Consider the following 22,435-nt stretch of genomic DNA (forward strand, 5'->3'; position numbering starts at 1 on the left):
AGAAAAAGTTTTTTTTTTTTTTTCAGAAATACTGCACATTTACATTTTCTCCTAAATAAATTCTGGTAAATAATATTTCTGGAAAATGCTCCTTTAAAAAGTGTTTTTTGATTATAATTTTATTATTAGTAGACTAGAACACGTGGATATGTTGTCATTCTTACACTATAATACTGAACTTTGATTTCAGTGATTTGGACTATGAGATGGACACTTGCTTCTTGCACTCTATGTTGCACTTTACTTTTTTACTTTTGGATTTCATTTGGTTTAATGAAATATAGTTTAATAAAATATTCTTAAGTAAAATTGTAAAAAACTGATATATTTTTGTCAGGATTCTTTGATGAATAGAAAGTATTTGGATGTATATGGATGTATGTGTGTGTGTATGTGCTCTTTATTAATTCCCCAGAGTAGAACATTCATTGGACCTTTTTAAATTCTTGTTTATGGTCCTTTGAGATTTTTTTGGGATGTGTTTGTTATCAAGCAGTAATGTAAATATATGGGTATCTCTGACAACTTCCTTCAAAACGTGGACATTCACCGTGTAAAATCTTTCTTGTTGTTTGTCGTGAATGAGCAATAAGACAATTGAGTTCTTTTTAGGTCTTATTTTAAATAATATATTTGTATTTTGTTTCTGAAAAGCTGAGAGTGAAATGTTATCTTCATACTGCAACTCAAATCCAGAAGTCCCGTATTACAGTGCTTTGAAAAAGAAAAATTCATTGTTGGATATGCTATCCCAAACTTAAGTGGAACGTCCTCAGCACAGCATGAGAACAGGACATCTGGGGACAAGAAGTTAGACATTTTCTGGAACACTAGGACGCTGCAGACGAGTGACTTGAGACTCAAGAGTTTTCTCTGTTTTGCTTCTATGTTGAGGTCTTCTATTTTTAATATTGAGTTCACAGCGTCTAAAATTTGAATACTTAGATTAAAAATTGATATTAATGTCTCTTCTAATCCGGAGGCTGAAATTAATCTAGTTGGGATAACCACATCTCTCTCTCATTCAAAGCGTGTGACAAGTTATTGGAGAATGCAGTGGAAGGCAGCTACAGCGTACCAAACAATCAATCTTCACGTTCCTAAGAGTTTAGTCCCATCTGAAAGATTCATTTGTTCCGAGAAATTCCCTCTTGGGCTTGAGTGTGCGTATATGTTTGAGACTACTTCATCCGAAACACTGTATTCCTCCCAAGTGTCAGTTTATGCAAAGTTTAAAGCCTCCTTTTCAGTTTACTGTAGGTATGATAAGAGCTAGAGCTTTTGATGTCTTCCTTAACCAGCTCTAATGCACAGGGGACATGATGGCAGCCCTTCATATTGCTCTTAGGAACCCTCCAATCAACAGCAAGAACCCAGCAATAAAGGTACAGGCTGTTTTAACGAGAACTTTTCAGAATGAAGCATATGGGGCGCCGACTGCTCAATTGCATCTTTCCTGTCTTTCATTCTCTCAGGAAAGAGCTCAGGCTGCGGTATTAAGGGTTCTGACATCATTTAAGAGCAGCGATATTGAACCTGCTGTTAAATCTCTCGACAAGAATGGAGTCGATCTCCTCATGAAGTACATCTACAAAGGCTTTGAGAGGCCCACAGAAAATAGCAGTGCCATATTGCTGCAGTGGCATGAAAAGGTAAACCCAGGCTATGAAGAGTGAGGTGTAAAGGGGCATTATTTTGTTTTACAAAATCCATTGGAAGTCCTTTTTGGAGGGCTTCAAATAACATAAAATGGTTTTAATGGCAAATGTGGAGCACGTTTTTCTTTCTGTCTTTTATAACAGGCATTTGCCGTTGGAGGACTAGGCTCTATTGTTCGAGTTATGACAGCCAGGAAGACTATGACTACCTGACCAGACCTGAAACAGTGCCGCTAAGAGACGCCGAGGACACAAGGCAGGTTTGCCTGTTACTTAAAGGAAAGAAGAAAAGACCTTCGTTTTGAATGGTACCGTCTTGATGAAGAAAAAAACCTATGAACTGTAAACGGTAGAGAAACACCGAAGCACTCGTTTCAAACTGAAAAAAATTTGCTTGTGTAGAAGTGAAGTAACGTTCTTATGTCAGTATATCATAAATTATTCTATGATATACTGGCATCAAAAAGATTTCAATCCGACATGGTTTTGAGTGGGAAAAATTGTACTGTGGAAGACAAAACTATTCAGCTGTGTGTGACATGGTGAATACAGCATACTGCATATTTAAGATCGAGTGAGTGCGAGCAGCAAAAGTGAGCTAGTACATATGAGGTTGTTATTGGATATGAGGTGTTTTCTGTGCTAAAAAAAAATAGATTTAATCAATGTTTTATTTTCTTATTTTATTTCACATCTTTGGTCCCATACTCTTTTGTTATGTTTTTGTGCAGAGATTTAATAATGGAACCAGTGATGTACACCAAAGTGGTAGAGTGGGGATCATCGTAAAGTGCCTGCTACAATAAAGTAAATGGATCTCCTTTATGTCGTCATCTGTGTTCGATTCCTTTTTAATGCAGTATTTATGTAGAGTATAAACCTGTTATTATTTGCCTCACCGGCGCTATAATAAAATGGTAATACTGTACCACAGACATGTCTACCCTGTTTGACAGCTCTATCAGGACGGCGACCTACAGAAGCAGGAAGGGCAGGGTAATTAAGATAATACATATATCAGGAAATGAAGATAAAGGGGTCTATATAGTATTCTGAAGGATGTGCTACTGATAACTTCTATCATGCCAAGACCAGTTCCTGTGGGATATCATTGAAGGAACAGGGCGCTGTAATCTCACTGCTGTGCAGCACAAGAACCAGGAGCCGGATTCATCTATAAATACAAAAAAAAAAATCACAGTGTATAATATGGATTGAATCTACTTTTTGTTTTTACTCCTGGGAATTTGAGTATACGAGGAGTTTTACAATGCAGTCTTAATTAGGGATGCACTGATACCCTGTTTGACAGCTCTATCAGGACGGCGACCTACAGAAGCAGGAAGGGCAGGGTAATTAAGATAATACATATCAGGAAATGAAGATAAAGGGGTCTATATAGTATTCTGAAGGATGTGCTACTGATAACTTCTATCATGCCAAGACCAGTTCCTGTGGGATATCATTGAAGGAACAGGGCGCTGTAATCTCACTGCTGTGCAGCACAAGAACCAGGAGCCGGATTCATCTATAAATACAAAAAAAAAAATCACAGTGTATAATATGGATTGAATCTACTTTTTGTTTTTACTCCTGGGAATTTGAGTATACGAGGAGTTTTACAATGCAGTCTTAATTAGGGATGCACTGATATTTAAAAAAATCTGGCTGATAATTATTTTTATGTTATGGCTGATACTAAAAACTAAAATCAATCATTTAAAATATTGCAACACTATAATGGATACTGGATTTAAAAAGTAATATTTCAGAAATTTTATAAAGACTGCATTTAACAGCGTTTTTACGTTACAGTAAGTAAGTGTAATAAGATAGTATAAGATATCTTATGTAAGATAAGATAATTTAATATAAAAAGACAAAATGAACAGAACAAACGTCCAATATTAAACACGAATCAATGGAAATATATTTTAAATATCTAAAATATCATGCACCCCCAATCTTAATCACTTCTGTATCGGTTATAGTGCTATTAGTAAATAAAACGGATGAAGGAACACCACAAATTAAGCAAAACAGTCATAAACTTTTTTATGTTCTTAAATAGCATTCTTAAAAACAAAAAGCTTGCATGTTTTGGTATCATCACATTTTTTCTGTATTCTTTTTTTTTTCCTGCATTTAACAACAAACATCAAATATAATTTGGCAACAGATAAGACAAAACAGTTTAGTGATTAAAAACACATGACAATTGGACAATGCAAGTATGTTCAACTAGCAACTCTAGAACCCCTTAACTTATAAAGAAAGAGTATTCTGACCATTACATCACATTTGAAAATGTTCCCTCCCACAACAGTAGGAACTGGTAGAAATCACCCGTACTACACCTTAGATCTGGCCCCATGTTTACAACAGAAAACAAATGCAGCCGATTTTCTTTGTGTTCCTTCCAATCATGGCCGCTAATGCATTTACAGGATGCATTAAAATGGAGCAGGGGGCATCAACATTTAACAGATAAACTAATTAACATGCATCTACCACTGAAGTTTGGGCAATTGGTAAGAAAACACTTTGTTAAAATTATTTTAAAAAGGGTATTGCATTTCCCCCTACATTTTAGGTTGGTAAGCTTCTGTTGTGGTACATTACATGTAGAAATGCTTAAAGTCTGTATTCACCCCTGTGCTCTCAGCTAAATAGTGTGGTGTGAATACAGGACAGTCTGAGCAAGAACTTATAGGTTCCTGAAAAGTTATACTTAAATACACATACTAACACAAAAGAAATAAGGCAAAAACATTTGACAGTCAGTCACCAGTCAAGGTCAGAGAGGAAACAGTGACATCCACCATCTGTTTCCCTCTTCATCTCCATCCAGCCCTTCTCCTTTTGGCAAACTAAAACGACACAATAAAAAAATCTAGGCCATGAAAAATTTGTGCCTGCGAGAGCACAGACAACTCGGTTGTCTGCTTAATTTGGGCAGTAAATATTCCAAGTGAAGGTTTGGCAGTGATTTGTTCGTTAGCAAACTTCTCTCTTTTTATACAAGAGGATTATTCAAAAAAAAAAAAAAAATTAGGGTCAAAACGTGCAAAACTATCAACTACAGACAGAGAGATGACAGTAAGAGTACGAGAATCGTTTGGGACATTGTGCTCTCCACATGCAAGAATCTTTTGGTCCCCATCGAATGGCCACGATCAAGCCTGCAGTTCGGGGGGAAAAGTCGGTAAACGTTGAAAAATCTGTCACCATGTATGGCATTTTCTAACACAGATCACAGATGGAGAAAATGATGAGCTATTTGCAAAGCGTGACATAACGGAATGATCAGACATGCCTCTTGCCAACAGCACAATAAATAACATCAGAATCAAACTTAAATAGTGCAAGTAAAGTGCAAGGCTATTATTGTAACTGTAATTAAAAACATCATGACGTAATGAAACGAACGAAACACTGATCACATCACTTCTTATTAGACCGACGCAGTGCACTTGTCCTTGAGACAGATGGGGTTGTGAAAGAGGGACGCTCTTATGCCATGATCCTTGGAATGTCAAGCTGACTGCACTGGTGTGAAGCAGCGGGAGGGTGCGCAGTTGAGACAGTGGCATGGTCCATTCACAGATTAGACAAAGAACACTGCCCCTGTCACATGCAGAGGGTCATCTTTTCACAGATCTGCCACGACGAACAACCCAGACAGACACACTTCTCTGCATCACATTGACTTCTTATAGAACTATACATATATTTATATATAGATATATACACAAATTTGTACTTATATACAGGAGTACGCCTGTACGCCTCTGTGACACTATAAAAGAGAACTCTGTTGGCTATTGGTGTCCACAGCACACATGGAATAAGACATTAGGTCATTACATCAGCTACGCAAGTATGGGCTTACCACACTACCGAGGCATGCTAAAAAGAATCTCTTTTGAAGAAACGCTCTATAAAAATGGAGATTCTGGTGTCAACGTAGCGTTAATGAATTAACGACCGGTTAGCTGATGACCAAAATAACCCGAAAGAGGCACAGTACGGTGGACCTCCTTCAAAAGACCAGGCTAAAGTCTGCGAAATTCGTGTCAAGACGGAAAAACAAACACATTTTAATGAACGAAAACAAACAAAAAAAAGCCAAGGCGGAGCAAATAAATGCAAACATGCAGCACGCTCCCTATGGAAAAAGTTGTGTAAACGTTGCAGAGGCAAAGTGTTGAGAAGGAAAACAAACGTCCTTCTCCAAAATGTTTTGCCAAAGCCGTAGGCTCATCTTTTTGGAAGAATCTCCCTGGAATTACACCAATTCACATAAAAAATTTTTTCTTTCTTCTCACTCGTCATCTTGTGCTCTCTTATCACCTTCAGAAACGGCGATAGCTGCCTTCAAAAGGTCTGAACGCCCGTGTGCCTGCACTCGTACACCCATACGATACATGCATGTAGTAAATTTTCCTGCATGTTGGCAGCAACGCTTTCGCATCTGCGTGTGTGTAGCTCCTTAAAATCGAAAAATACATGTGAACTTGACAAATTGTAAATATCTGCCCACAAAGATGAGATATTTTCTCTTGAATAGTTATTAAACTATCTAGATCTAATGAGATTAGGTTAAACAACTAGCTTGTTCAGAAGAAACTACCTACAACTTGTGTATGCGTGTGTATGGGCATGAGCGTGTGTGCGAGTGTCTGCAGGTTGGCATTGTGCCACCATGTGGTCAATAGTTATCCAACATGCCATCAGAGAAGAGGTTTTGCACGTCCAACATGGCCGCCAGCTCCAGCACGTGTTTCTGTAGAAGGCTGCTCTCCACCATCTCCTGTTTCGGCAGCGGAGGGTATGATTCTGGAAAACTCCTTGCTTCCTGTAACATGCACACAGAAACATATTCTCATCCAGCTGCTTTGTGACAATATCTTGTCCGTCAGTGGTCCTCAAACTGTGGAGTGTGTAGTACTACCAGGAGGTATACAACACAATACAAAAAAATTTTTTTTCTCAATTAAATGACCATTTTTCAATGTTTTATATCTATTTCTAAGTCTAACACAGTTTAGAAATAGATACAGCTTTGTATGTCTAATACTCCACTGGATGTTTGACAATTATTTTAGGATCGTGGGATACAAACAATGCTATTTTTGTATTATTTGTATACTATTACAGTATTTATTAATATCTTGAAGTAGCTTTAATTTGTATATATTCAGTTTTAATTTTATGTGCTTTTCTAATTTTTTTATTTAGCTTTTTTATTTTTATTTTTTTAGTAATTTTAGCATTTAAAACTTTTATTTCATTTAGTTGCCAAGTCAACATTTCAAATTTTTGTTTAATTTGTTTTAAGTTTCTCATCTAATATTTATTTTTCATTTCAATTAATGAAAGCATTGTAGAAATAGCTGTAGTTTTAGTTAACACTAACAACACTGGGTACAAATGGCTGTTGATCTGTATAAGGCAGTGGTCGGGAACCTATGGCTCACGAGCCACAGCTGGCTCTTTGACAAAAACCATGTGGCTCGCCAGATCTCTCACCCTTTACCAACAAATGATCTATTACAAAAACTATACATCACTAGAGATCAGCAATTCCTTTGTTGTAGAGACCACATAAGCTGATAAAATGTTTAAAATAATAATAAATTCTTTGTACTGGCCAAAGTGCGCGTTCAGTGCTGTTCGCGAGAGTCATGACAGCAAACCACTGACGTGTCTATGGTAACGTAGAGCTCCTGCACTCAGATTCATAACGTTAGCTTGTTTGTGGTTATAGCGAAAATAAAGATTTTTTGAACAGCAGAAAAAGTGTAAAAGTATGTAAAAATGACAGGACTGAAACATGTACTTTGTTTTATGGAAGATGGTGTTCTCCTGTGCCAAGAGCCAGTATGAAACATTTCGCCGGTTACTTACGCTTTTTTCCGCGCAGCTTTCAGCGAGTGGGACTGTTAGCATTATTAATAAAGGAACGTGAATGAATGAAACAGTAAAGAGCGGGACATGTTTGATATTTTCAACACTGTAAACCCCTTGTAAATCAACATCACAGTAAAAGCCCTGCACAATTTTTGACGGTTAGTTGAATATTTGTGTATTTTAGTTTCCATGGTCCTAATAAAGTTGCTATTATTAAAACGTTATTGAAAAAAAGAAAACATGCATTTTTTTTTAAATAATATTAGGCTATATATACATATATATTGGCTCTTTTGGAAAAATGCATTAACCAAAAATTGGTCAAATTGGCTCTTTGGTCAAAAAAGGTTCCCGACCCCTGGTATAAGGGCACCATCATTTTAGTCTACATATAATAAAAAAGTATTGATTGATATGCATATTTACAAAACAACAACAAAAAACAAGATATTATTTTAGTGGATCTCAATAGAAGTCAATTTCGAGCTTTCAAGTAACAATAGATTCATAGCTCAATTTTAGTAGCCTATAGATAAATGGAACCAGTCTGTTTTTAGAAAGTTTAAAGATTAGTTGGATCACCTCATATATGAATATATTTTTTATATTTATTTATTTATTAATTAATATTTATTCATTTAGAATCATGTGACAAATATGGCTATTAGCAATAAACATTATCATTATTAATCACATTGTGTTTATTATATAAACATATATAATATTTATTCAGTTCAGTCTCACCTGGAAGAGCTTGTGTAATCGGAGCGTGGTGCAGCAGAACACGAAACGGATCATGAGCAGACGAAGAAATTCATCGCCATAAAACTGCAGATAGGCCTGATCTGGAAGACAGTCAACAGGAAAACTATGAAATACATATCTGACGCTTGGTCAAACATGTCACTGATATACAAAAATTAATGTAAGCATAAAAAAGAAAGGGATGACATATTGGCATTACCTATAACTCGGGAGCTCGTGATCATCTGGCCAATGTCATGGAAAACCTTCTGCAGGAGTTCCTGGGCCTTTTCCCACAATCCATAGCGCATGCTGCTCAGTCCACACACAGACAGGAAGCCCATGAGGGGGTTGTAAAGGAAAAGAGTAAACAGACTCCCACGCTGACACTGGTCTGCAAGATAGAATAATCAATATAAATAATAGACAATCCTACTTCAAAGAAAAGAAAAACAAATGTTAAGCAAATATTAAAAATGTTTTCTGTCTCCTAACACAATGGCAAAACAAAAAAGGAGACCTTGCATGCTTTTCGGATACACTGTCGGAGAAAGCAGGCAAACAAGTGGTTGACCAAACAGATTGGAGAAATTCTGTGGAAAGACAGGAAAAATACATGAAAAATCATTTCTACTAGTACACGATGTCAATATGAACACAAGAGGGCACTCCATTACTGAACTAAGCAGTCAAATAAAGAAAATCAGTTAAAGAAAAAGAAAAAGAAGGTTGATGAAATCAGTCTATGAGTAAAAAGAAAAATTACTACTGTGTCCCTATTACAAGGTTTCTTTCTGCTGATTATTCTCATGTTTATCCTAGTCAAGAAGTCAGACAGTCTTATTTACCGAGCAACCACATGGCTGCTTTTGAATAATGAATGCCCTCATGATGTCACAGAATACTGTAATGATGGAAGAAATGTGAGCGTGTGACAAAGACAGGGAGACGGAGAGCTGATGTCTCACCTTATAAGCTGTGCTGTTGGATGAGTCGACAATGATAAACAGAGGTTTCCTGGTGAAGGAGAAAAGGTCTCCTGGGTGGAGACTGAAAAAAATACACATTTGCGCATACATGCGTGTTAAAATAACACCTCAGTGTCTCATCAGACATATAGTTAGCGCATTTTCTATGAACAGTAGACTAAAGGTCTGCATTCCCGCAGCTCTCCCGCGGGAACCGACCAGATTTCTTGCGACGCGGGATTAAATTCCCGAATAAAACGTGGTAGCGGTCGGTAACTCTGGTGTGATTCGAACGGGAGTGGGCCGTCTAACAATATCCCGTTCCCAACGTCCTTTCAGAACAACATATCTGTCCTTTATTCTTATTGACCACCGGTACAGCCTGCACTCAGGACTGTTATGCACGCGCTGCACGCATGAACCAGCGCTTTCTGAGTCACGCATTTTATTTGCGAGGTCTGTGCGCAGCATGTGGATAACGATGGTCAGAGCAGGCTGTAGCCTACCGGTGGTAAATAGGGTCCTCGGGCAGAACAGGCAGGTTGTCGATGAGTGACAGAGCAGACTAAGGATGGAGCAAAGTGTGGCTGCGCTGTCCTTGAAGGACGTTCAACTCGGTTTTGTTTATATTTTGCGTAGCCTATCATTTTAAATGACAGATGTCGTAGCCTATTTATTTATTTATTTTTCTCTGCGACACTTTTTCTACTGTGTGTAGCAAAATGTTAAACGAATTTAGTATTTTGACAAGAGAATAAAAATAGCTAGACTATTTCTGTACAACCTACATTTTTTTTCTCTCTGTGACACTTTTTCCTATTGTTTTAAATGTTAAACGAATTGTATCCTGACAAGATGAATAAAAATAAGAAATACAATTTTTGTACAACATTTTTATTTTCTCTGTGACACTTTTTTTCCCCCTACTGTGTTGGCAGCAGTTGCTGTCAATAACTTCAAGACTCTTGACAAGACGCATTATATAAATACAATTTTGTGCAGACTACATTTTTATTTGTTAGCCTATCTCTCTTTCTTTCAGTAGAGGAAATTTAAATGTGAGATTCTGGAAACGAGATCTAAATTTAGCGGGAACGGTCGGGTCGGGAAGAAAATTATTCTAAGCGGACAGCGGGCGAACAAAGAGTGAATATATAGCGGGAGCGGGTGGGAGCGGAATATAACCTTGCGGGAGCGGGACTAAAAAAAACAGTCCACCGCAGACCTCTACAGTAGACCAGCACAGAATGGGTGTCAATGAAGGCTCACCAGTGCATCTCTTTTTGTGCCTGGCTTCTCTTCTGCACCATCTCGCCGTTTACCACATCTCGATTAGTATTGGTCAGGACACCTCCAAAGTCATAAGGTCCTATAAATAAAGAAATGGTGATGTTAAGTAATAACGATAAGACAGATCTGACTTCTTGTATGGATCATTCATCAAAATGAAGCATCATGGAAGTCTAAATCTTCCTTTTGCACTGGGACTACTTTTCTAGGCAGATCAACTTCTGTTTGCCCATTTTCAACACTACCGCTCACAAATGACAGTAAAGACATTTTATTTATTATGTTACAAAAAAAAATATTTAAAACATGTTCTTTTGAACTTTCTTTTCATCAAAGAATCTCAATTAAAAAAAAATGTATCAGTGTTGCCACAAAAATATTAAGCAACATATCTGTTTTCAACACTGATAATAGTAAGAATTGTTTCTTAAGCACCAAATCAGCAAATTAGAATGATTTCTGAAGGATCATGTGACTCTGAAGACTGGAGTAATGGCTGCTGAAAACTCAGCTCTGCCATCGCAGGAATAAACTACATTTCAAAATATACTGAAACAGAAAAAGGATATTTTGAACTGTAATAATTCACAATATTATTGATTATAATATTACTTACTATTGATAGACAAAAATAAACGTATTATAGTGAGCATAAGAGACTGAACAGTGGTGTATATCATTTCTGCTCTACGTACATTACGCTTCCAGATATTCTTGCATGGATTTTTTCATGCAGAAAATACCCACTTAACATGTTCAAAAGTTGAAAGATTAGATATTATTCTCCACGGAAAAGGCTGACAAGCATTTAGTATCAGTCTGTTAATGCGGATATGTTTTTGAAGTCAGTATGTTTGCAAGACACATCATACATAATATTACACAAATCTTTGAATCCTCTAATTTGATTGGCTGAGCAGTGTTCCACAAGTGCTTATATTTAGTAGATATTTATGTAAATATTAAGAGAACATCCGGTGATGTCAGAACAACAGTGTGCTAAAATACCTCGGCATACCTTCACACTCTGAGCGTCCAGTAGGAAACACTCCAGTGGCAGAGAGATAAACCAGCAGGACACTATTGGCTGGCAGCTCCTAGCAATAAAAGAATCAGTGAAAGAAAAGAAAACTTTCATCAGAAAAATGGATCCATTTAATTGGCTAATTAAATCAGAACATTCACAATAGTACAAATAGTAAAGCAGTGTCATAGCAAGCTAATTATTAAGTTCAGTGGCACTCTAAGTGCTGTGCAGCCAGAGCATCTCAGTAACACCCTCAAGACTAATAACACGTTTCACAATATAACAGGAGGTAGTATTCATCTTTGCAAACAGTGAAACGCACACACAGAACAGCTAATGACTGGAAATGGTTAAAAAAAAAGCACCTGCAAGTGCCTGTGACAATTATTTGTAATTATTTATCTAAACAAACGGTGAAGCACGATGGAAAAAAAATGAAATGTTCAAAATGAACTGCTGCATAGCAAAAGCAAAGTATCTGAGTCATGTGTGCGTGTGGGTTTTCCTCACACTCTTGAGGCGCTACGCTACAGCAGAGTAGATAGTAACACGCTAACACCCCTGTGCCATGCTGCTGCACACACGCTCACACGAGGTGTCACTCGAGACAACAGAACCCAAACTAGCTCACGGGATAGACAACCAGAAATAAAGCAGTTTTATTTGTATTTGCCCTTGACTATTGAATTATAATGAGATCCTCAGGCTTTAAAAGCCCCATAAAATCATTCGATGAGCTGTTAATGTGTTTCCTATTGAAACAGGTTTCGGCTCCTCCCTATTTTAAATAGTCAAAAGGATTAAGTCTAGCTGTAGGTTTTACATTTTAGAGAAAGGAACATTCTCATTCTAGTGAGCATTTGTTTGGATATAAATCTGTGTAGTACAAGATATCTTTGGTGTGTTTTTGCTCAAGAGAAAGAGTACATTTTAAATAGGTACATTACTGTTCAAAAGTTTGGGTCAGCAAGATTTTTAAATAACTTTGAAAGAAGTCTCTTTTGCTTATCAAGGCAAAAATACACTGAAAACAGTAATAGCGTAAAATATTATTAGCATGCCTACTTAACTGCCTACTATTTCAATACATTTTCAAATGTAATTTATTCCTGTGATGATTTTTAGCTGTTGTTACTCCAGTCTTCAGTGTCACACGATCCTTCAGAAATCAATCTAATATGCTAATTTGGTGCTGAAGAAAGATTTCTTATTATTACCATCAATAAGAAAATATTTTTTTTTGTGGAAACAAATTTTTGTGTCAAGTTCAAAAGAACAGCTATTAAATAAATAAATAAACAAACAATGTAAAAGTCTTTACTGATCAATTTAATGCATCCATGATGAATATATGAAATTTCTCTTGCTGACCCCAAACTTTTGAACGGTAGTGAATGTTTGCTAAAAGTACAATTTGTCATTTAAGAGTACATTCTATGGCACATTTGATTTAAGCTTAATCATCGTGTCTGCTACAAGGTCTTGCGCAATATAGAGTCAAACCAGGACGTAAATGACAGGATGGATTGACAACAAATTGACAGGTGCTAAAAACTGGAATGACATCAGCCAAACCTTGAAGGAGGCAGACAGGAAAGTGTAGAGCTGGCTGAAGGTTGGTTTGTAGAGGAGATATTTATGAGGGTTCTCTCTCTTGGCCGGCTTTTCATTGGGCTCCTATAATAAGAGAGATAAATGAGTGAGAGAGGAATAGAGAGACACCGAGAGCAGGCGGAGTGAGAAAGAACAGTGAGAGAGCCACTGACAAAGGTGAAGTACTGAAATAGCAAGGGAGGAAGGGTGGAAATACTCAGAAACACTCAACATAGAGAGTGACAGGGAGAGTGTAAGAGTCTTCTCTTACAAGTGTCCCTGGCTTGGAGCTTTGTGTGGCTAGGTTCACTGGTTCCCTCTCAAGCGCTTGGAGCATACGAAACATATCGATGGTCAGCTCGCTAAACTTCACCTGTAAACCAGATAAAATCCATCCATCACAAAAACCAGACTACAATAAACCTACACGACAAGTTTGAAGTGTCTAATCATTTACATAAGAAAGCACCGCTTGAGTTTGACTTATTATGTAACTTGCTCAGCTGTACTCCCACCTGATTGTTACAGTTGCCAACGATGAGCGCATCTGCCAAGGTGAGCTGGCCAACCACCATGCCCTGTTCAAGAGGGGGCACACCCCCCTCCTGCAGCCGATTGGATAGGACCACCACGGCATTGTCATCATTTAGGATCATAAGAGGATCTGCCTGTGTAGATAGAAAAATTGTTTAAAAAAAAATAAAAATTACACAAATGTCAAGAAAACATGAATATTTGTCATAAACAGTGCCAAAAGTCTTACTTTGCACTAAACCTGTCCTTTAAGTAACAGTCAAGGTTATGTATAAGTATAACAATTAAGATATTTAGTTTTTTAATTTAAAGGCAAATTTCTCTTGTAAAGTAATAAAAATTGTATCTGATTTACTGTACACTACCATTCAGTAAGACTTTTGAAACAAACTAATACTTTTATTCAGCACTTAATTGATCAGAAGTGACAGTAAAGACGTTTATGTTAATAAAGATGTCCATTTCAGATAAACTGTTTTTTTTTTTTTAACTCTCTATTCATCAAAAATCCTGAAAAATATTAAGCAGCACAAATACAGTCAACATTGATTAGGGTGACCATGTGTGCCATTTTTACGGGACACATCCTGGCCAGGATTTCTATATTACCTAAAATATCCAGGTCCGATCGGTGTATGACATCCGTGAGAGCTATAGAGAGCAGAAGCTCCTTATGCTTTCGAATCGCTCTTGCAGTACTTTGATGTCAAACAATGATCGATCTGCGCAGCGCCGCTTCAAGTCGAACGAACGAATGAACACATCTAATCTGTATGCGTATTTGTATCGCTTTGACTGCTCTCTGTAGATCCCACCGTCTCGAGTGGTCGATTATGTACAATGCCTGCACGTTATTGGTCAAGCTACTTTTCGATCATTACCTTCAGCAAGTATGAAAACAGGAAAACGAAGACAAATATAGAAATCCTGGCCAGGACGTGTCCCGTAAAAATGGCACGTATGGCCACCCTAACATTGATCATTTTAATAGTAATAATATTTCATTATTACTGTTGTTGCTGTATTTTTGAACAAATAAATACAGCCTCTGTGAGCATAAAAGGTTGACCACAAACTTTTGAACAGTAGTATAATGTATGTGCTTGGTCTTACTGTGAACTGGTGTATAATATTCCAATGTAAAAACTGTTTCATAATTTTTCAGCAAAATCCTAACTTGCTCCACCTCATATGCCCACATGACTATGCTTCAAGCCCCTCCCCCCATCCATCATATAGAGCAGGGCTTTTTAAACTAGAGTTTGAATCCACTGAAGAAGTTGAAAGGAAATAACGACTTTATTAAATATATATATTTTTAGGGTTGAATATTGGATATTAATTAAATGTGTTTTATACAGTATTTTTTATTATAATTTATTTTTAATCACAATTACTACATTCTAACAACAGTCATAGTTTTATTGCATAATTAGTTTTATTACATTAATTTTATACATAATTAGGTTTTTAACATTAATAGTAGGTAGAAAACTTTTTTTTTTCCTATTTTTCTATTTCACTTGGCAAGTCATCACATTATGGAAGTAAATGAACTGTGAATGGCGTTTCATGGTGATACTGATGGCACTTTTATGCACATTATAGACTAAAATCTCACCTCCACAAAAGCAGCAACTTCCTGCAGCACCAGGTTCCACTCTAACTGGTCCTCTGTGTTGAAGCGTTGGGTGTAGTCCTCAATCTCTTCAGACAGCTCCTGCATAAAAAGACACCACAGATGGTCTCAGACACACCCATGTATAGCCTACTGTGTTTTTCTTCTCATAAACAGTGCATTGTTGGCAGTATAGGGATTAGTACTTTGTAAATATTAAAGGGGTCATATGATGCGATTTCAAGTTTTCCTTTCTCTTTGGAGTGTTACAAGCTGATTGTGCATAGATAAGATCCCTGAAGTTGCAAAGACTAAAGTCTCAAAACCAAAGAGATATTCTTTATCAAAGTTAAGACTCTGCCACGCCCCCCTAAAACGGCTCGTTCCACACAATCCCCCACATGTCTACCTCACTATGTGGAAATATTAGCATAATGCGATGTGCACGCAAAGAAAGAAGGCGTGGTTTCAGTAACCGCAGTTAGTGTTGAAGCAGCCATGTCAGGGAGACGCTGTGTGTTTCTAGGCGAAAGCAAAAGCACTTTATTTGGCCTTCCGAAAGTAGATGCATTTAGGAATCTTTAAGATCACTTACAACAGAACAGCAATGCATTTTATGGACGACCGTTTCATGAACCTAGGAGAGGAGGTAATTCTGACTTTGCTATGACAATCTGGCGCTTCTGAATCAGCTACTGTTTAGTTATTAGTTTAAGTATTTGCTATTGACCGTTCAAATGCGGAGTTTTGCGCATCGTGTGTGTGAGTGTGTGTGAAGATGAAGCTCGCGATTATGGTAAGGGGCGTTACATTTCCGACGCGTGCTTGTTGTGTTCGGCCAATCACAATGCACTGGTTCAGCTGGCCAATCAGAGCAGACTGTGCTTGTCGGAAGGAGGGACTTTGTAGAAAACGAAGCATTTGAGAGAGGCGGGGCATATAGGACCTACAATAATGTACAGTATTTGAAAAATAATGTGTTTTTTGAACATTAAAGCATGTCAACATATTCTGTTACACCGAATACACAAAATAATGATCTTTAAAAAAGCATCATATGACCCCTTTAAATTTAAAAAATGTATATGAGTAATGGCTGGCGGTGTGTAATTTTACTTAAATGTGCCAAAATTGATGAGGAATGATTTTTGTCTTAATTCCAGATGCATAAGTGGCCAACAGACTGTCTGTGCTGACCGATCTTTTGGCAAGAACCTCTGTTCAATATCTATAGTGAGCCATGGACTAAAAATGTGTAACTGATTAGTTTGGTCTGCTGTCCATGACTTACCTTGACCAACACTTTAACCAGGTCCATCTTGTTGAGCAACAGACAAACAACGATAAACCGAGCATAATACCTCAGCTTTTTTACAACCAGCTCTGGCCTGCGCAAAGGAAACAGGGCAAGATTAATGAACTGAAGACTGTATAATACAGACATTTGAGATCTTTACTTTTGCTCATAAGTATGTTACTTCAAAGAACTTTCCAGAACATGGTAAATAAAAATCAGTAGCTTCTTTTCACCTGTCTTCTTTGTTGACTTGGTGGTAATATGATCGTTGGCGAATGGCCGAATAAAAGGAAAAGGCTTCATTTAGGTAGCTTGTTTCTGAAGTGCGGAGGCTGAAGAAGATTTAAAAATAATAATAATAATGTGTAAAAAAATACCTAAAATACACAGTTTGAAACGAGTTGAATAAACGGTTGTGTTAAAAAAAGCTCCTTACTAGTAATGGTAGTACAGCTGGCCAATTTTTGAGGCCACTTCCCCTATCTGCCACCTCTTGAGACCGTACCGGTTGTCCAGGACTTGTCTATTCTCCAGTAAAGCAAAACCAAATAAGAAATCATCTGTCATTAATGTTGACATCATTGGTGCAGACGAACCATCAGAGGGAAGTTTGATCATGCATATTAAATCGTCAGTCTTAACGTAGTTCTAAGCCAAAGAACCTGCTCTATTTGTGTGCTTTTGGTAAAAACAGACCTTTCGGTTTCAAAAATAGATCCATCTAGAGGGCTGACCTGTGCTGCTGCTGAAACTTCCACAGCTTGGTGTATATGTCAAATGTTCGGCCAAAATAGGACTGCCACTGCTTGTGTCCATACTGAGGCAGATCCCTGCAGGAGCGTGAGAGAACAAACAAGAGAAACACAGCCAAATTCACTTTAATAATGCATCTCCACATTTATTGGTATTCAAACATCCATTTAATCTGTTTAGGAATTAAAGACAAAATTATAAGCAACATCAAATTAAACAAATTTCTAAGTATTTTATCTGTATTTTATAAACTGCTACATAAATAAATGTGACATCATGACTTGACAATGACTAATGTAAATACTGAAAATGGTGACTTTCTTAAAACTAGAAAATCTTATCACAATTAATTTGATACAAAGTTATGTAGAAAACAACTAGATACAGACAACAGAGACAACTTATTCTTCTGCAGAACACAAAAGAATATATTTTAAAGAATGCTGGTAAACAAACAGTTTTGGTGACCACTGACTTCCATTGTATAGTCAAAAAAAAAAAAAAACACCACTGAGACATTTCTCAAAATATCTTCTTTTATGTTCCACAGACGAAAAAGTCATACAGGTTTGGAAGGACATGAGCGTAAGTAAATGACAACACATTTTTCATTTTTGATGAACTATCCCTTTAAAATGTTTTAATTTATTTTTATTCATGTATAAGTGCATAGAAAATGAGACTTAGGATATGAGGTATATGTTATTTTCCCTATATTCACCCTGGACCACAAAACCAGTCATAAGGGTCAATTTTTCGAAATTGAGATGTATACATCATCTGAAAGCTGAATAAATAAGCTTCCCATTGATGTATGGTTTGTTATGATAGTACAATATTTGGTCGCGATACAACTATTTGAAAATCTGGAATCTGAGGGTGCAAAAAAATCTAAATATTGAGAAAATCGCCTTTAAATTTGTAATTAGCAATGCATATTACTAATCAAAAATTAAAGTTTTAATATATTTACAGTAGGAAATTTACTAAATATCTTCATGGAACATGATCTTTACTTAATATCCTAATGATTTTTGGCATAAAAGAAAAATCTATAATTTTGACCCATACAATGTATTTTTGGCTATTGCTACAAATATACCCCAGCGACTTAAGACTGATTTTGTGGTCCACATGTGGTCACATATTGCCAGACTTACTTCTATGCAACTAAATTTGCTTTGTGAATATGATCAAGCCGGTCACTGTGACTCATTGCTTTAATCACCGGTTTGTTTTAATAATTATAATATCAAGTCTGTGTTCAAACCAATCCTACAACCTTGATACCCGCATCTCATTACATAAGCCATTTCTGCTGCTCTGCCTAGACACTCCTATTGCAGGACGTCATGTGGACAACAGCAGATGAGCCTTCCAAATACACAAGTGGTCATGGTTGTCATGCACTTAATTAGCATCATCATGGCAATGATGTGAAGACATTGGTGGTGGGAGAGAGCAAAAACAGAGCAATCAGAGAGAGTCAGAATGTGCGAGTGGGTGAGTGTTTTGGACAGGGCTGTGGTTAGTCATAGTGCCGATGATGTGAAGGAATTTGATGAGCTATGGCAATCAGCTGGAGAAGTAGCTCTTTTGCCTCCTCTGCCTCTACTCGCTCTTTCTCTCTTTATTCCTTTCCCGTCCTTTTCCCCCTGAACCCTCCCCAAACACCTCTATTCCCTATTGTTATCATCAGAGGGTTGCTATGACAACAGAAGCAGGGACTGGGGAAGGAAGGGAGGTTGCGAATACAGCAGGTAAATGCAAAAGCCCTCATTTACACACGCTCACACATAATTACAGTAGATGTTGCATCTTTTATGAACCTGTAACAGGCCATTCAGGGAAAGGAGCTGGGACAAAAATGAATATCAAAAAATAAATCATGTCCAGGCATAACCTTGAGTTAGCAAATACACATAAAATGCATGCATACACACATCATACAACACAACGAAACACCCACGCACAGACACACCTCCTTTCATTCATGCAGATTCGGTTAAACCCAGTGCTGTAGCGTGAACACGCACACATTTTATTTCCACAACTTTCATTGATAACACACTGTAAGGTTATAGAGATAGATTTGTGAGATTTACGGTTCACCCCAGTGCCCTTGTGGGCTGCGAGAGACAAGGTCAGAAAGGAGATAGGTGCAGTCATTAGGCAGGGCTTTAATTTCACTACATGCACCATTAATTTCCCATCCTCTCTGTCAGTATTAATACCCACAAGACAGATTCACTGGCAGAGCACAGCCAGGGACAGGCCTGTAAATTAAGCAAGGTAGGAAAGGAGGGATGTAGAATGGTGTATGTGGAGATGGGGGTCAGTTGTGGTGTAATAGAGTAACACAGCAATATTACATCTGCATGCTGTATGAGGCCATTTATACTCTGTTACTCTGGAATATATTCTGGAACTGACATGACACTAAAATGTTTGTTTAGGAAAGTCTACTAACACTTTAAGGCAGTAACTAGTAGGCTAATTACAGTGTCTCACGGAAGTGAGTACACCCCTCACATTTTTGTAAATATTTTATTATATCTTTTCATGTGACAACACTGAAGAAATGACACTTTGCTACAATGTAAAGTAGTGAGTGTACAGCTTGTATAACAGTGTAAATTTGCTGTCCCCTCAAAATAACTTAACACACAGCCATTAAATGTCTAAACCGCTGGCCACAAAAGTGAGTACACCCCTAAGTGAAAATGTCCAAATTGGGCCCAATTAGCCTTTTTATTAGATTAGTTAAAGATTTATTAGATTTATTAAATTAGATTTTCTCTCCCCGGTGTCATGTGACTCATTAGTGTTACAAGGTCTCAGGTGTGAATGGGGAGCAGGTGTGTTAAATTTGGTGTTATCGCTCTCACTCTCTCATACTGGTCACTGGAACCAAATTGGGCCCAATTAGCCATTTTCTCTCCCCGGTGTCATGTGACTCATGTGTTGAGTTATTTTGAGGGGACAGCAAATCTACACTGTTAAACAAGCTGTACACTCACTACTTTACATTGTAGCAAAGTGTCATTTCTTCAGTGTTGTCACATGAAAAGATATAATAAAATATTTACAAAAATGTGAGGGGTGTACTCACTTCTGTGAGATACTGTATATTAATATTTATATTTATTTAAAAAAAAAGTAAATCTAAAAATATTACATATATAAAATATGTTAATATATACATTGAGTTTCTATACATATTTTTTTTAATTGAACATAGCTATGCTGGCATACACATATAATACCGTTCAAAAGTCTGGGGTTAAAAGAAGTCTCTTATGCTCACCAAGTATGCATTTATTTCTTTAGAAATACAGTAAAAACAACAATATTGTGAAATATTATTACAGTTTAAAATAACTATTTTGTATTGTAATATATTTTAAAATGTAATTTATTCCTGTGATGCAAAGCTGGATTTTCAGCATCATTACTCCAGTCTTCAGTGTCACATGATCCTTCAGAAATCATTCTAATGTGCTAATTTGATGCTCAAAAAACATTTCTTATTATTATCAATGTTGAAGACAGTTGTGCTGCTTAATATTTTGTGGAAACTGTGATCATTTTTTATGATTCATTGATGAATAAAACGTTTATATGCAGAGGCGAACCAAGATGAAGTGGGGGCCCCAGGCAAAATTAATAGATGAGGCCCTTCTAAAAGATTATTTTGTTAATATATATTCGTTACCTAGATATATATTTATACAACAAACAAAAAGTACTTAAAACACATGTAATAGAACATGAATTGTTTATTTTTTTAAAACAAAGTGCTTATTCTTTAACAAAATATCAATCTTCATCTTTATGACAGAAGATACAATACTGTACAATACAATCTTGAAGATACAGTACAATCTTCATATTTACAGTAACGGATTGCCACTTTAAAAATGGTGCTTACGAGCCTTATCTACAGCAAATGCTGTCACTATGTCCTCCATATCCAAAGACCTTCGTATGTTCTGTTCAATTGAAATTAGTGCCAGCTGCTGACATATGGGATGATATTAGACTCTAAATGATTAATAGATGCACGCACAATTATCCAAAATCCTGAAATTTCTTTACAACTGAAGAAAGAAAGACATGAACAACTTAAATGACAAGGGGGTGAGTACATTATCTGTAAATCTTTGTTCTGGAAGTGAACTACTCCTTTAATACTTTATTTAATACCTTTAATATTTATAGTTAGGGATGTTAATTTTAACCGGTTAACCGTTAACCGACCGTGAAGAATTTTGACCGATTAATACAATCAGTTAAACGGTTTAAAAAGTCATTTATTTATTTTTAGTAATTTATCAAAATATTTAAAAATGTTCGCTGCATGGTTGAAATACGCGTATAAAAAACAACAACAACAAAAAAACGTTTTTTAGAGGGAAAAAAAAACATAAGTCACGCGTCTAAGTCGCATTTTATTATTTCATTCAGAAATAGGCCTAATGCCAACACGAAATGTTTACAAACATTATAATAAACACTGTAAACATAGCTAGGCTATTTTAGTTCCCCTCACTCCACAACAAAGCCTTTCAATTAACAGTATATAGAAAAGAAGAAGAATTAAAAATATAAGAAGCTATAACTAAACGACAAGCCAAAACGAATTCATTTAGGCTAAAACGAAACTGAAACCAACGTTGCGTCTCTCATTCGACACAAAATCAAATGTTTCCGTATTCGCGATGTATTTGAATGCCAAAATAGTATTTATTATGTAGCCTACTTCACTCGCGTTCCAGTGCACGTAAAACAAAATGGTTTGCATAACATCATTCAAGGCGGTACGGTGATAACGTATAGCTAATAGATAAACTATAGCCTAGCTTTATTATGTTTTTCTCCGCTCGCAGAAGCGCTGCAGGTGCGTAATGTGATATGATGACCATGTGAATCCTCATGTTCTGCTGTTTGCTGCTTTTTGCGCATGTAAAATCAATCCCCGGGAAACAAATGTTTGTATTTTTTAACGGGTCACAGACACTTATCCTTTCTAATTTAATT

General features: G+C 36.7%; 2 protein-coding genes across 9 annotated transcripts in view; one reads left to right on the forward strand and one right to left on the reverse strand.

Annotated features, from left to right (window-relative positions):
- Window positions 1-2,483, forward strand: part of LOC107740947 (actin-related protein 2/3 complex subunit 5-like protein) — a 7,708-nt gene extending 5,225 nt beyond the window's left edge. Inside the window, exons 2-4 of one of the 4 annotated variants that reach the window (XR_001640136.1) lie at window positions 1,313-1,652; window positions 1,803-1,966; window positions 2,390-2,483. Coding sequence is in view for 3 of the 4 variants with exons in the window: in XM_016553515.1 (XP_016409001.1) it covers window positions 1,313-1,652; window positions 1,803-1,871 (409 nt within the window). In the remaining variant the exon portion in view is untranslated. Of the gene's footprint in view, window positions 1-1,312; window positions 1,653-1,802 lie in introns of all 4 variants that reach the window. The other 3 variants (XM_016553515.1, XM_016553516.1, XM_016553513.1) reach the window with 3 other exon arrangements.
- Window positions 2,484-3,797: 1,314 nt separating this feature from the next.
- The window catches only part of LOC107740943 (protein SCAI-like), a 38,540-nt gene continuing 19,902 nt past the window's right edge, over window positions 3,798-22,435 (reverse strand). For 4 of the 5 annotated variants that reach the window (XM_016553509.1, XM_016553508.1, XM_016553507.1 and 1 more), the window contains 15 exons: window positions 17,377-17,472; window positions 17,079-17,165; window positions 16,876-16,974; window positions 16,637-16,733; window positions 15,349-15,447; window positions 13,709-13,861; window positions 13,426-13,566; window positions 13,176-13,277; window positions 11,592-11,670; window positions 10,553-10,652; window positions 9,284-9,365; window positions 8,836-8,908; window positions 8,536-8,709; window positions 8,316-8,416; window positions 3,798-6,516 (listed from right to left, as the gene is read on the reverse strand). In XM_016553509.1, the coding sequence (XP_016408995.1) occupies window positions 6,370-6,516; window positions 8,316-8,416; window positions 8,536-8,709; window positions 8,836-8,908; window positions 9,284-9,365; window positions 10,553-10,652; window positions 11,592-11,670; window positions 13,176-13,277; window positions 13,426-13,566; window positions 13,709-13,861; window positions 15,349-15,447; window positions 16,637-16,733; window positions 16,876-16,974; window positions 17,079-17,165; window positions 17,377-17,472 (1,630 nt within the window). In that variant the 3' untranslated portion in view covers window positions 3,798-6,369. The remainder of the gene's footprint in view (window positions 6,517-8,315; window positions 8,417-8,535; window positions 8,710-8,835; window positions 8,909-9,283; window positions 9,366-10,552; window positions 10,653-11,591; window positions 11,671-13,175; window positions 13,278-13,425; window positions 13,567-13,708; window positions 13,862-15,348; window positions 15,448-16,636; window positions 16,734-16,875; window positions 16,975-17,078; window positions 17,166-17,376; window positions 17,473-22,435) is intronic. The other variant, XM_016553510.1, reaches the window with a different exon arrangement.

This window comes from Sinocyclocheilus rhinocerous, unplaced genomic scaffold (assembly GCF_001515625.1).
Source record: "Sinocyclocheilus rhinocerous isolate Xijiao unplaced genomic scaffold, SAMN03320098_v1.1 scaffold346, whole genome shotgun sequence".
Taxonomy (NCBI): Eukaryota; Metazoa; Chordata; class Actinopteri; order Cypriniformes; family Cyprinidae; genus Sinocyclocheilus; species Sinocyclocheilus rhinocerous.